This window comes from Gouania willdenowi, chromosome 6 (assembly GCF_900634775.1).
Source record: "Gouania willdenowi chromosome 6, fGouWil2.1, whole genome shotgun sequence".
NCBI lineage: Eukaryota > Metazoa > Chordata > Actinopteri > Blenniiformes > Gobiesocidae > Gouania > Gouania willdenowi.
Window position 1 is genome coordinate 4,629,451 of NC_041049.1, and position 14,863 is coordinate 4,644,313.

Here is a 14,863-nt window from a genome sequence, read left to right on the forward strand (position 1 = left end):
AGACTGGCAGTTTAAAGTTAAAACATGTCAGGAGATCAAAGTAAAGTGCCTGAAAAACAGTTGTCTGAATAAATGAAACCTGAGCACTCATGTCAAACTCAAGGCCCGGGGGCCAAATCCGGCCCTTTTGAGCATCCAATTCGGCCCGCAAAGATGACAGTGAAAACATGAATCATTGTGTAAATGAAACTCATCAATTTTTTCAGGTGCTCACAGTTTTCCTGATGCTTATACTGCAGGATTACAGTTGTTTTTAAGGTTAAACTGTTGAAAAAAACCCTACATTTTTACAAAACCCTTCAATTTTCCTCAAATTATGAGATAGTGTGTCCTTAATAGAAAATTAGTCACAAAATCTAGGAAATCAGTTATTGCTTGGATATGGTCGGTTTCATACATGTTTTATGTTTATGTAGAAGTGCAAACTAGGGCACAATAATGTTGAAACAACTTGTTTTCTTGCATAAAAACTGGCCCACTTGAGATCAAACTGCTCCGTATTTGGCAGCTGAACTAAAAAGAGTTTGACACCCCTGCCTTAACATATTATTCAAAAAAAAATCATTTCCAGCAAGATTCTTTTTGTCGTCTTTTTGAATAAAAGGTGGATTTTCTGAGGAACAGTTGTCCGAATAAATGAAACCTTAACATATTATAAGACAAAAAATAACTTGGTGGAATGACTGCAGACTTTGAGCTGAGTGAGAACAGGAGCGAGGGAGGGAGGCTGTGCTCTGGTTTGGGTTTTCCCTGCATGGCTGATGATAGTCGTGCAGCTCCGTCTTTAAGGGAGGGGGCGCTGCGTTGCTTTCCCCTCACTCGCACAATGACGTGACTGTGTCCCCTGGCAGGAAGAGACCTACGCCGTGTGTGTGTGCGCTCCACTCTGCCACCCACGGTCCACATAGGTCTACACTGTGTTGGCATCACCTCCACCCACTCACCCACCCACCCACACTCCCAACAGAGAAGGTGGAGGTGATTCAAAAATCACCCAAAAATACTACAACGTGAGTGAACATCGAAATGATTTTTCAGCCATGCCGTGTCGTATTGTTACACATTCTGCGTTTCCCGCTCATCTTTTCCTGTGTGCGTTCCCATGACAGCTGTAGCCTCAGCGTAGCGCTGCCTTTAAAAGGTCTGCTGTGCCTGGCTCTGTTGTAGTCGACACTCCCCTTCCCCTCAGCCCCTGCGTTACTGTTTCAGGTTTATTTAGGAAGTTCAGAGAGGAGGGAGAGAAATCCGGCTGGGCGGGGTGACTGGGCACAGGATGGAGAAGAGGAGGGTGTGTGTGTGTGTTTTCTCCTTTGCTGTTACTCCAGGGTGATAGACCGCTCCTCTAAAGGAAGTGGGAGGAGCCAGTAGAGGCAGCCTCAGTGAAGCTCAGATTTAGTCAGGAATGCTGCTGTAATGTACTTGTTTTCCTCCTCTGCCCCCCTCCGCTCCCTCCTTGCACGTCTTTTGTCAGATTTGACTGCGTCTGGCTGCAGAGCAGTGCACATATGTCTGGAAGGACGAGCAAGCGCTAATCTCTGTTCGTATGAGTTGAGATGGGATGGTGTGGGGGGTGGGGGGGTTATAAATGAGAACGTGAGCTGTCGTGTGCATTCCTGAGTAGTGATGGCAGGATTCAGAGGAGGGAACAAACAGGCTGTTTTACCAAAGCTCAAACATGCCGGGCCTCAGATCACACACGAAGGGAGGGAGTACTTTGTTGGCAAAGCGCCCTGTTGTTGAAAGAAATTGTTCTGGTGACATGAGCAGCCTATAATGGTAGTAAAATAAAATAAAAAAAACACAAGGAGATCCTAAATTTCAGTCAGGCTTTCGTTCTCATCACACTCTTATCAAAATGATCAATGGTATAAGGTTGAACACTGATTCAGGAAAAGTGTCTGTTCTCATTCTATTGGATCGAAGTGCTGCATTTGACACTGTAGATCATACTATTTTGTTGCACAGATTGCAAAGATGGGTTGGACTAAATGGAAAAGTAATGCAATGGTTTAAAGCCTGGTGGATTGAAGTTATTTTGTAAACATTGGAAACTTTGAATCTGACAGATTACCAATGTCCTGTGGGGTTCCTCAGGGCTCTGTTCTTGGACCTCTTCTGTTTAGCCTTTATATGCTTCCTTTAGGACAAATTTTACAGAACTGTAAGGTTGATTATCAGAGCTACGCAGATGACACACAACTATATCTATCACTGAACCCAGATGACTATGGTCCTATAGAGATGTTGTGTGACTGCTTAGAAAAAGTAAACTGTTGGATGAGTAAGAACTTCCTTCAACTAAACCATGACAAGATGGAGGTGATTGTCTTTGGTAACAAGTAAAAGAGGACTGCTGTCAGCAAGTATCTGAGCCTGGATTTTTAAAAGCTAAAGACCAAGTCAAAAACCTTGGTGTTCTGATTGACTCAGATCTGACATTCAGCAGTCAGATCAAATCTATCACAAAAACAGCTTCTACCACCTAAAGAACATCTCCAGATTGAAAGGTTTAATGACTCAGAAAGATCAGGAGAAACTGGTCCATGCTTTTATTTCCAGCAGACTGGACTATTGTAATGGTTTTCATCAAACATCTACAGCTGGTTCAGAACGTTGCAGCTCAGGTCTGAACCAGAACAAAGAGGTCAGAACACATTACTCCAGTTTTAAAGTCTTTACACTGGCTCCCAGTCAGCCTCAGAATATACTTTAAAGTTCTGCTGCTGGTGTATAAATCTGTGAATGGGTTTGGTCCAGAATACATCAGTGACATGTTAGTCAGGTATGAACCCAGCAGGTCTCTCAGATCTATAGACACAGGTCAGATAGTGGAGCCCAGAGCTCACAGTAAACATGGTGATGCTGCTTTTAGTTGTTATGCTGCAAAGAAGTGGAACAAACTGCAGCAGAGCTGAAGTCAGCAACACGTGAACATTTTTAAGTCGAAGTTAAAGGCACTTTTTTTCTCTACTGTGTATGACTGAGAGATTTTTGGTCATATTGTTGATTTAATGTGTTTGTTGATGATTTAATATGTTTTTACTGATGATTTTAAATGTTTTGTTGCGGACTTTAATGTTTTTATTGATTTTAAGGTGTTGTTTGTTGCACTTTTTGATCATGTAAAGCAGTGATTCTCAAATGGTGGGTCAGGACCCAAAAGTGGGTCGCGGACCTGTACTGGGTGGGTCGTGGAAAGCTTGCAAAAAAAAAAAAATACTCAATGTCATTTTGGACTTGTCTTTTATTTTGAAAGAAACTTTTCTTTTAACAGGCATGCTGTGAAAACCATGTTGCACAGCAAAATATATAGATTTATGTTTTAATAAAGATTATATTTGCCTGTTTTCAACAGCTATCTTTGAAAAAAATTAAATATGGATGGTTGAATTAAAAACAAAATGCAAAAAGTGGGTCGCGATTTGATGACCAAAGCAAAATGTGGGTCCCAGGGTGAGACGAGTTGAGAACCCCTGATGTAAAGCACATTGAGTTGCCTTGTGTTTGAATGCGTTATACAAATTCATTTTCCTTGCCTTGCCTATAAAAAATGACATCACACATGTGAAGTGATTAGTTTCATCCCGATGGCAAGTTAGAATGTTTACAGTAGTTTATTTTTTATCAAACAAGTGCCTTCAGCTTGTGTTTGGTTTGTCTCTTCGCTTTAATTGGCTCCAGAGACTCTTTTAGCTGACTAGCTAAATTAAGATAATCTACAAAACAACTGAAAAAGAATTGTGAATAAAACAAAAAAATGTTAAAATGTTAATTTTTGGATTTTTAAATGTATTAGAAATAGTTTTAAAGTTTTTTTTTTTTTTTTTTTTTTTTGTAAAATCTGAAAAATTTGAAACATTATGTTAAAGTTTCATTTATTCAGACTTTTTTCAGGAATTTTACTTTGTATCAAAGAAGCCATCAAACTCTTCTCCAGAGACCATTGGGCGACAGGGGGTGTGGCCAGAAAGAACTCATACGGACAAATCAAAGTGATCAGTAGATGCCTCTGTGGAAGACTGACACTTGGCAGTAGATCAAAGTATATTTCCTGAAAAAATTAATAAATGAAACCGTTACATATTATTTAAAAAAAGTAAAAAAACAAACTGAAATTACTACTGACTTAACTCTGGCTTTTGTTTTGATAGGGAGGAGCTCAAAGTAGAGCAGTTTCTCTCCTGTGTGCCTTTTGATGATGCCCCCTAATGCTCTTCTGAATGTATCCCAGGCATAGTTAATTAGGATGAGACTCTCAGGCTCCTTAGAGCGATAACGTCTAGAAATGACTAAAGAGAGTCACCGCTTGTGTTTTAAATTAAATTAGTCACTTATACATGGTCGAAGCTGGGCCAGGAAATTGGTGCTGGCTGATATTTCGGGTTTCAAAATAAAAGCTATTGAGCAAAAAAAACATGTTAGCCTGGTATCTGAGGAACAAATTATGTTTAAGATTTGAAATATTGGCCTAAGACCTAACACAAATCACATAAATTCAACCACTGGAGAGTCCCAGTTTTCAAATTGATCATCATTGATCAACCGTGTGCACGTATACGTACACTTTAAGTTACTCAGCCGTCAGCGACAGGACGTTGGCCGTCATGTTCCAGTGATTTATAACGGTATCCCTGATAGGGTTTCCCTCACTGAGACCTGCTGGTGAAATGCATCTTCACCGGAGAAGTATCATACGTGTGTGTGCGCATGTGCACGCACACTCATCCCCTGCTGTCATGCAGGGACATGTTTTCAATGTGAAACCGTGCACACACACTCACACACACACGTACACACAGTTGTCACTGAGCATGCGTTCATCCTAGTTTAGATGTGAGCCTTTGTCTGTCTTCAGCGTTTGCGACCTCCAGCCTGTTTGGTCCCAGCATCTGTCCCTCCCTCTAATCCTGTTCATCAACAGGACAGCCACACTCGTCTGGACTCTCATCATCATTATCATCATCACACACAGCCTCAGTGTTACTATAGAGCGAATGTTACTAGTACAGAAGTTACCTAAAGCAGTCAATAATTCATTGCTGTAGTACTATTCTACAACCGAGGCACTCCAGTGGAGAAAAAATTAGTTTGTTGTGCGATCCGATCACTGTGTGTTGTATGTGTCCTTGCTGCTCCGTGCTGACCATGTGTGTGAGAACAGAGCAGCAGTCACTAGTCGAGCGAGGAAAAAATGGCCTCTGTGTTGCATTTTTGTCTCTCCTTCTTTCATGGCGGCGGCTGCAGCCGTCTGCTGGGTGTTCTCTTGCTCCCCTTTGTGGGAGATCCCTCACAGTGCAACCTGCTGCAGTGTGTGTGTTCGTGTGTGTGTGTGTGTGTGTGTGTGTGTGTGTGATGGTCTATGCAGCATCTCGCTGTGTGATAGTGTGTCCTCTTCACTCAATAACTAACTGCAGCTCGGTAGTTGGAAAAAAGCGCCGCTCACTCACAGATCATTTGAGTTTCTTAAAGTATGAATCACACTGTGATGTTTGTTGGAAAAACTCTGGTTTCTTTGTGGTGTTTACTTTGAGTTTCACCCCCTGCTTCCTTCCCTTTTCCTTCCTCATGGATGTCAAACTCTAGAAGTAACAGAGCAGCAGCAGAGGGAGGTGTTTACTCTCCTCCAGGAGTTCTCATAGGCATGTTCCAATAAAACTTTGATGAATGGTAATAAACCGCATTCCATTAACTCCAAAGTACTAATACCCATACAGACCTGTGTCTTTCTCCTGCAATTTCTGTAACTTTTTTACTCTTTAATGCTGTGGTTCTCAACCTTTTGAGCCTGTGACCCCCAAAATAAAGGCCCCAGAAACCAGGGACCCCCACTGTAGCTGAAGGTGGTTGAACACAGACATGAACATTGAAAAACAGTCATGTGGAGACAGGGTCATCTATAGGGGGAATAATGGGGAGTGATTTTGCGGTCCATCCATAAAGTCAGCAAAATGATGGTCCATTGTTCTATTAATATGTGATAACCACATTTATTTATTCATCTGAATAATATCCACTGTTATCCAGGAAGTTTATTATTTGGTTCATAGTGCAGTATATAGTCATCTTAATGACATAAATCCTAGTTTTAATCAGAAATAAAATGGGTTAAAGGTGACCAAAAATGTTGGAAAAGGTGCTGAAATGGGATTTTAAAAACCACAGAAATTGGTTAAAAGTTGCAAAGTAGAGTGGGCAAAAAATGACAAAAAAAAGTGGTAAAAAGGGTTCAAAGTGTCAATATTGGCTTAAAAGTAGCAGAAGCAAGTTGGAACAATTAGTTTAAACTGGCAAATAATGGGCATGACAAATGGCGAATGTGGTTAAATTGGCAAAAATAAGCATGAAATATGGTGAAAAGAGGTTGAAAGTGACAATAATGGGTCAACATATGCAACATTTGGTGGTTAAAGTGGTGGAAAGACTTCATAATATAAGTGCCGAAAAGGTATTAAAATTTGGAGAAGTTGAAGAAATGGGAGTAATGTAGCAAAAATCTATCTATAAAGCAAGGTGTGTTTGTGTGTCTGTTCCTCAAATATCTCTGTGAATCAGGCTCAGATTGACCTGTAACTTTCAACATGGCTGCTGCTCAAGGGTGTGCAACGTCAGATTTGTTTGGACTGCAGTGATACCGTTAATAAATAATTTCTTAAAATTGGCTCAAGTTGTTCAAAAAATATTCTTAGTTTCTTGAAGGCATCTGGCGACCCCTGCTTTAAAGCACAAATTGAGAGATAACAAAAAAGTTCTTGTTTAACTCTTTAATGTAAATGACAGCTTTGATGAATATGCAACTTTAATTAACCCTTGTGTTCATGTTTCTTCTTGTCCTGTCAGGTCTTGTGGATGCACTTAGATGTCTGCAATGACTGCTGTGGCTGGCATGCCTCAGTGTTTCGGACTCCCTTTCTCTGGACTCAGTAGGACAAGAACCGATCAGCAGAGAACGTCATGAGCATAGTCATCCCAGTAGGGGTGGACACAGCAGACACCTCATACCTGGACATGGCTGCGGGCTCAGAGTGAGTAATCACGTGCACACTCATTTCACTTTGGCTCCTCCCAGCGCTACATGCTTCTGGTAATGACTTTAGCGGCTCGATCACCCTCTCCCTATATCCTCTGTTTACTTAGTTAGTTAATGAAAAGGAATGTGGAGGCCTCTGTAGCGTCAAACGTACCAGACGACCCCATAACTGACCACGTTGGAGTCCCTGGGTGTCGAATTTCAACTTTTCAGAGGGTTTAAGACTCATTCTGCTTAGTTGTGATAATCACAGGACAGTTTAGGACACACGTGTCAGACTGATTTTAGTTCAAGGGCCGATTACGGACCAATTTGATCACAAGTGGGCCTCAGGTTTTAGGTGGTAAAAAGAGCAATTTCAACATTAATGTGCCCAAGTTTGCACTTCTAGTTATAAATTAGACATGAAATATGGAAGGCATCAAGAATATCTAAGCAACAAGTGACATATTCTTTGATAATTTTTTTATTTAATTTGAGGAGATTTTGTGGATTATTTGAAGTAAAATGTTGAGTTCTTTCAACAATTTACAACTGAATTGAGGATTTAGACCATGATTCATGTCATTTTCACTTTCTGTAGCGGGCCGAATTGGATGCTCTGAATTGCCTTGTTTGGCCCCCGTGCCTTGAGTTTAACACATGTGGTTTAATGACTAGCTCTTCAACATCACTTTAGACATCTTGGGATGGATATGAGTGTCAAACTGAACTCCTGTGTGTCCGATTCAGCCCGTCACAGCATGTAATCTAGCACCAAAATAATCTGAAATATTATCTTTAAAACTGAGGGAACTTCATTTAATTTTCTAGGTTTTCATCTCTTCTACCCCTTGTCGTTTATATTGAAAGTGGCTTTTTTCTTTAATAATTTTCATCTATTTTTATGGTCAAAATAAATAAGTAAATTAAGTTTGATATGATTTTTAAAAATCTGTGTGTTTCTGTAGTAGTAAGATATTAACACTTTGTTTATTTGTTTTAATGACATCAGATAAGGTCCCGTCTGGATCCTGTGTGACATCTGGGCTGTTTATGTTTTGCATGCGTGCGCGCGGGAACCTGCGTGTGTGTGCGCGCGCACAGAAGCAGCAGGATTCTCCTTGCTGCTGTTCGTGTGCTGCCTTAGCTTGATGCTCGCACGTGTGTGCACGCTGCAATCAGTCAACGGAGCAGAAATGGTGCATGAAGCCATGGCAACAAGCCTTGTTGCCATGGCCCCGCCCCTTTGTTTCCACTGGTCTTGTGAAGGACATGATTTCATTTTCTTTTTTTTTGTTGCTGTGTGAAATGGATGAACGAGAGGTTTGTGTAAAACACTAGAGCAGCACACGTCACCTCATCTGGAGCTCCTGTTGCCTTAAAAAAAGAAAGACGAGAGACCCTCCCCTTTTTACTCCATCAGAGTTGTTGCCGTGACAGCTTGTGTTGCCATGGCATCCCACTCCCCTCCCTCCCCTCTGTTGCTATGGTCACTACTCTGAGTGACAGGTGGTCCCCAGTAAATATGGCGTCCTAACAGGCGCCCCTCCCCCGTCCAAAGTAAAGCCCCCTTTTAGCCGACTCTTTGTCCCTCGGCTGCGTCCAATCGCTGATAACGAGCTGGAGTCGAGCCGTCGGATCTCCTCCGCCGCCACACATATTCACTGTGACGGCTGCTCAGCAGGAAACAGCATCACATTCTCCTCCACTCTTCTTCATGATGCTTGCTGCAGCATGCCCAGCTGATTGTGTGCGTGTGTGTGTGTGTCGCCGTGGAAGGACGTAGCGTTGCCATAGCAGTGAAGGCGTTGCCTCTCTCTGCAGTTTGTGTTCCTAACATCTGTCTGCCTTTGAATGCTGTCAGCTGCTATAAATAGTGCGTAGCACCACTACCTGCCCGCCAGCATCAGTCTGCACAACGCCGTCTTCAGATTCCTCGCTCATTCCAATGTTCCGCTGCACTCCCTTGTCCTAAACTATATCAGCCCGTCAGCTATGAGCACGTAGCTACAAACAAACGCTGACTTTGTCATTGTAGAACAGGCCGTCTGACTCGTTTGGCTTTTGTCTGTCGTCCTGACAGCCAACAATGCTATGTGCATCCTTTTTCTGGTTGTTCCTGCTCAGGAGCCGAGGCTACTACTACTACTCCTCCTCCTCGCCACCACACTATGTGCTTTTTTTTTTTTTTTTTTTCTTTCTTTATTGCTTTTCTATTTTAACAGTATTTCCATTTAGAAATGTCTGCACAGACTACATATATATATATATATATTTTTTTAAATTTTACCAACAAAAACAAGATCAACTCATATTTACAGATAAACAATTAAACCCGCTCTCTTACCCCTCACCTGGCACAAGTCCCATTAAGAAGGAAACAAGGTTGACAATAATAGAAAGTAAATAAAAATCACAGGGTTTTTTCAGTCCAGTTCAAAATGAACGTGTGCCATGTCCTTTTAAACAATCCCCTTTAACAAATATCTACACTTATCTCTGGTGATTGACTGCCAAGGGACTGCATTTGTTATTTAGCTCAAAGTTAATATTATGTATCATATAGGAACATTTATGTTTGATCGCACACAGTCACTGTGCATATTTTATTAACACTAGGCACCATTGAAGATAGAAGGTAGGTTAACTGGTTAGTCTTTGTCTACATAGTTATAATATTATTTTATGGAGATGGTGTCTGTCCCCCGACCCAAATTTCACAATGATTTTAACATAAAATCAAATAAAAGAGCTATCAATTATAAAAATCTGAAAAAAATTAAAATCTCAAATCTAGAAACACCAAAACATAAAACCATTAGATGTGCTCTATTAAATATTAGATCACTGAGATCCAAATCTCTACTAGTAAATGACCTTATCTCAGAAAATAACTTTGATTTATTCTGTTTAACTGAAACATGGCTGTATCAAGATGAATATGTTAGTTTAAATGAAGCCACTCCTCCCAGTCATTTAAATACTCATATGCCACGAGACATAGGCCGTGGAGGTGGTGTAGCAGCTATTTATCATTCCTCTCTCCTAATCTATCCTAAACCAAAGGCCAGTTACACTTCCTTTGAAAGCCTGGTTCTAAATTTATCTCATACCGAATCAAAAACCTGCCAGCCAGTCTTATTTGCGATAATTTACCATCCTCCAGGCCCTTATTCTGAATTTCTATCAGAATTCTCTGAGTTTATATCAAACTTAGTCCTCAGTTCTGATAAAATACTGATAGTAGGAGATTTTAATATCCATGTTGACAAAGATAGTGATAGCCTGAGCTCAGCCTTTATGTCCCTAGACTCAGTTGGCTTTTTTCAAACTATTAATGAAGCTACTCATCGTTTAAATCATACTCTTGATCTTGTTCTAACATATGGCCTTGATATATCATGGCGGCAAGGTTTTCCTTGCCGCCATGATGAATTCATGTTGGGTGTGGGATACATATGTATGTGTATATACGTATATATGCATATGTGTGTATCCATAAAATGAAGAGTCCATCCTTAAGACTGCTCTACTGTAAAGTGCCTTGAGATACCATTGGTTATGATTTGGCGCTATACAAATAAAGATTGATTGATTGATTGATTGATATTAATGAACTAAAAGTCTACCCTGAAAATCCTCTGCTATCAGATCACTTTTTAATATCTTTTAACATTATCCTAGAGGATCTCGCACTGTGCAATAAAATAGTTACGAGTAGAAATCTGTTCAATAGTGCTGTGGCTAAATTTAAAGAGGCCATTCCTGCTGCCTTAAACTCAGTGCACCATCTAATAAATAACTATGATATTAATTATAACCCCTCTCAACTGGATCTGCTTGTCGATAGCTCTGCTAGTCTACTAAAATCCACCTTGGACTCAATTGCCCCATTGAGGGAAAAAACTATTAAACGTCAGAGGAAAGCTCCGTGGTTTAGCTCTGAAACTCGCACACTCAAACAAACAACCCGTAAATTAGAGAGAATGTGGCGCTCCAATAAAACAGAGGAGTCACGAATACTCTGGCAAGAAAGCCATAGTAAATACATGACAGCCTTACGACATAGTCGATCTACATACTATTCCTCACTAATTGCTGAAAAGGTACCTCGGATTATTTTTATTTTCTTCACTGTAGCCAGGCTAACACAAAGTCAGAGCTCTATTGAGCCCATGATTCCTTTAGCCCTCAGCTGTGAGGACTTTATGACATTTTTTAACGTTAAAATTCATAAGAATAGAGATAAAATTAGCCACTCCCTGCCTTCACCTGGGCCTGCTGTACCATTAAATGTAAATAGGCCTAACCTAAACTGTTTCACACATATAGGACTACAGGAACTTAACTCTATTATTTCATCCTCCAAACCATCGACCTGCCTTTTAGATCCGATCCCAACTAAGCTGTTTAAAGAAGTTGTTCCCCTAGTCTGCCCATCTTTGTTGGAGACAATAAATATATCCCTATCAATAGGCTACGTGCCACAGTCCTTTAAAGTAGCTGTAATCAAACCCCTTCTCAAAAAACCTACTCTTGATTCCAGCACTTTAGCAAACTACAGGCCGATATCTAATCTTCCTTTTATTTCAAAGATTCTTGAGAAAGTTGTGGCGGCTCAGCTCTGTGACTTCCTTCAAAACAACAACCTGTTCGAGGACTTCCAGTCAGGTTTTAGAGCTCAACACAGCACAGAGACTGCTTTAGTTAAAGTAACTAATGATCTACTCTGGGCTTCAGATGAAGGACGACTCTCAGTGCTGGTTTTATTAGATCTTAGTGCAGCTTTTGATCACTATATTCTACTAGAGAGATTAGAGAAATTACTTGGAATCACAGGGACTGCCCTAAACTGGTTTAAGTCCTACCTATCTGATAGGTACCAGTTTGTACACATGAATAATAAGTCTTCTGTGTACACTAAAGTAAGCTACGGGGTTCCTCAGGGCTCTGTGCTAGGTCCAATCCTCTTCTGTATCTATATGATCCCCCTTGGTAATGTTATGAGAAAATACTCTGTTAACTTTCACTGCTATGCTGATGATACCCAACTGTATGTATCAATGAAGCCAGGTGAGACAATTCAGCTATCTAAACTTGAGGCCTGTTTAAAGGACATTAGGGCCTGGATGGACCAAAATTTTCTTCTTCTTAACTCAGACAAGACTGAGGTCATTGTACTGGGCCAACGACACCTTAGAGAAACCTATGCTAGCCTAACTGCCCTAGATGGCATTACTCTGGCACGAAGCACAACTGTTAGAAACCTTGGCGTTCTATTTGATCAGGATTTATCCTTCAACTCTCACATAAAACAAACTTCAAGAACTGCCTTCTTTCATCTCCGTAACATTGCTAAAATCAGATCTATCCTGTCTCAGGGTGACGCCGAAAAGCTAGTCCATGCTTTTGTTACCTCTAGACTGGATTATTGTAATTCTCTTTTAGCAGGCTGCCCGAGCAAGTCGCTTAAGACACTTCAGCTGGTTCAAAATGCTGTAGCACGTGTACTGACTAAAACTAGGAGAAGAGATCACATTACTCCTGTATTAGCCTCTCTGCATTGGCTTCCCATAAAATATAGAATAGAATTCAAGATTCTTCTTCTCACTTATAAAGCCCTAAATGGACAGGCACCAGTCTATCTCATTGAGCTTGTAGTGCCATACAATCCCCCCAGAACACTACGCTCTCAAAATGCTGGACTACTTGTTGTTCCATTTGTCTCTAGAAGTAGTATAGGAGGAAGAGCTTTCAGTTATCAGGCCCCACTTCTCTGGAATCATCTACCAACCACGGTTCGGGGGGCAGACACCCTCTCTACCTTTAAGGTTAGGCTCAAAACATTCCTCTTTGGTAAAGCTTTTAGTTAGGAACCAGCTCATAGTTAAGATGCAATAGGCATAGACTGCTGGTGGGGGGGTCTGGCATGCTCGGTTGGAGAGAGGTTGGAGAGGGCGTTAAGAGAGAGGTCATTTAGGTTAGAGAGGGACCAGAGAGGGTCCCATTCCTCTCTCAAGCACTCCCTCTATGTCTGCTTCTTCCCTTGTGTGTTTGCTCCTGTACTCCTTCTGGCTTTTGTCTTTCAGGTCCGTGGGATCCTTAGTGTGGAGTTACAGAGTCTCAACAACTCTGTCTCCACCCTTTCCTCTGCACACACCCAACACAGCATAACGTGGATGGCTGTTCATCATAGGAATGGGATCCACACAAGGTTCCTGCTGCTTAACAGAAGGTTTTCCTTGCCGCCATGATGAATTCATGTTGGGTGTGGGATACATATGTATGTGCATATACGTATATATGCATATGTGTGTATCCATAAAATGAAGAGTCCGTCCTTAAGACTGCTCTACTGTAAAGTGTCTTGAGATACCATTGGTTATGATTTGGCGCTATACAAATAAAAGATTGATTGATTGATAGTTTACATAGTTTACTCTCTTATGAGTGTCAAAACTCATGTTAGATCATCATATAGAGTGCCATAATACAAAATAAACACTATATTAATCCCCTTAACACTTGAATATTTCCCCCTTTGTTTCAGTACACAATTACACTCTAAAATGTTTGTTTTTACCACACATTTTAATACACATAATTTTGACTCTCAAATATAATTTTGCATCAGTTTAGCGTGGAGGGGGGGATTTATTTTTAAAGAAAATTACTGTTTTTTGGGGTAAAAAAAAAACTAATTTAGTTTTAAAGATGTTTAGAATACAAAACATTCATAAATGAAACTTGAAACGGTTAATGGTAAATTAGCAACCATATTTAAAGGATTTTTTGATATAATTTGCATAACGTCAACAGGTTGCTTATTCACTCCTACTTCCTTGTCCTGTGTGCAACTTCCTGTGTAATAGCGTATACAATGTAATGTAATTTAAAGGCAAACCTAAGCATAAAATGTGGTGAAAAAAGGTTAAAAGTGACAAAACGAATGCGACATTAGGTGGAAAAGTGGTGGAAAGGGTTTTTTAAGTGCTGAAAGTGTCTTGAAAGTAGGAATTATGCACAAAATGCATTGAAATTTGATGGAGATGTGGCAGAAATGGGAGTAATGTAAAATGCATTAAAAAAAAGCAAAAATATGGCAAGAACAAGTGATGAAAATAGGTTAAAATATGGCAAGTTTAATGTAATAAAAATTAGCAAAAACGAGAACCCTTGGACTAGTTAAAAGTTTAAAATTTTTTTGTAATAATTAAACATTTTTTCAAAGATGTTTGGTCTCATTTCAGGTGTGAATGTGATGTTACTCTGTATTTACTGTTTGGTACGAGTTGATACAGTGACTTAGTGAAATGTGACACAAAACAAAAACACGCGTTCGAAAAACAAAATAGGAGCTTATATAAAGTGAAGAAGTTACTCTCTAAATTTGATGCTTTCTAAAATCTGGTGATGGACTGTCCCGTTGAACTCCAACAAGTCCAAGTGCGGTTTTTTATGCCCACTGACCTTAGGTTTAGAACCCTATAAAACAAACCATTGATCAGATCACATCATAAAGTCTGTGGACGGGTTAATCATTAAGTGTGATTTTTAAATCCGGCCTTTGTCTCTTTCCGCTCTGTTAAACATTGAGAGACATGAATTCATGAGGCAGGTAATCTGTAACACACACACACCCTGGGCCCGCCTACAGCCTTCATGCATGCACTCATGTTATGTTTTCACTTTGGCACTGAGCAGTAGAGCAGCAGCACACACAGGAAGTGCTGCACAGAGCTCGGTCGGCGCGCGAGGAGAGGATTAGGTGTGTGTGGCTCGGACAGCACAGGTAACGCTAACGCTTAGGCTAACTCTACCTGGGACTGGGATACAAGCAGGAATTAATGTACT

The 14,863-nt window shown here is 40.5% G+C and overlaps 1 protein-coding gene across 3 annotated transcripts in view; it reads left to right on the plus strand.

The window, feature by feature from the left end:
• kmt2e (lysine (K)-specific methyltransferase 2E) overlaps positions 1–14,863 on the plus strand; it is a 53,416-nt gene that overhangs the window by 12,359 nt on the left and 26,194 nt on the right. For all 3 annotated transcript variants that reach the window (XM_028449106.1, XM_028449109.1, XM_028449107.1), the window contains exon 2: positions 6,838–7,022. In XM_028449106.1, the coding sequence (XP_028304907.1) occupies positions 6,952–7,022 (71 nt within the window). In that variant the 5' untranslated portion in view covers positions 6,838–6,951. The remainder of the gene's footprint in view (positions 1–6,837; positions 7,023–14,863) is intronic.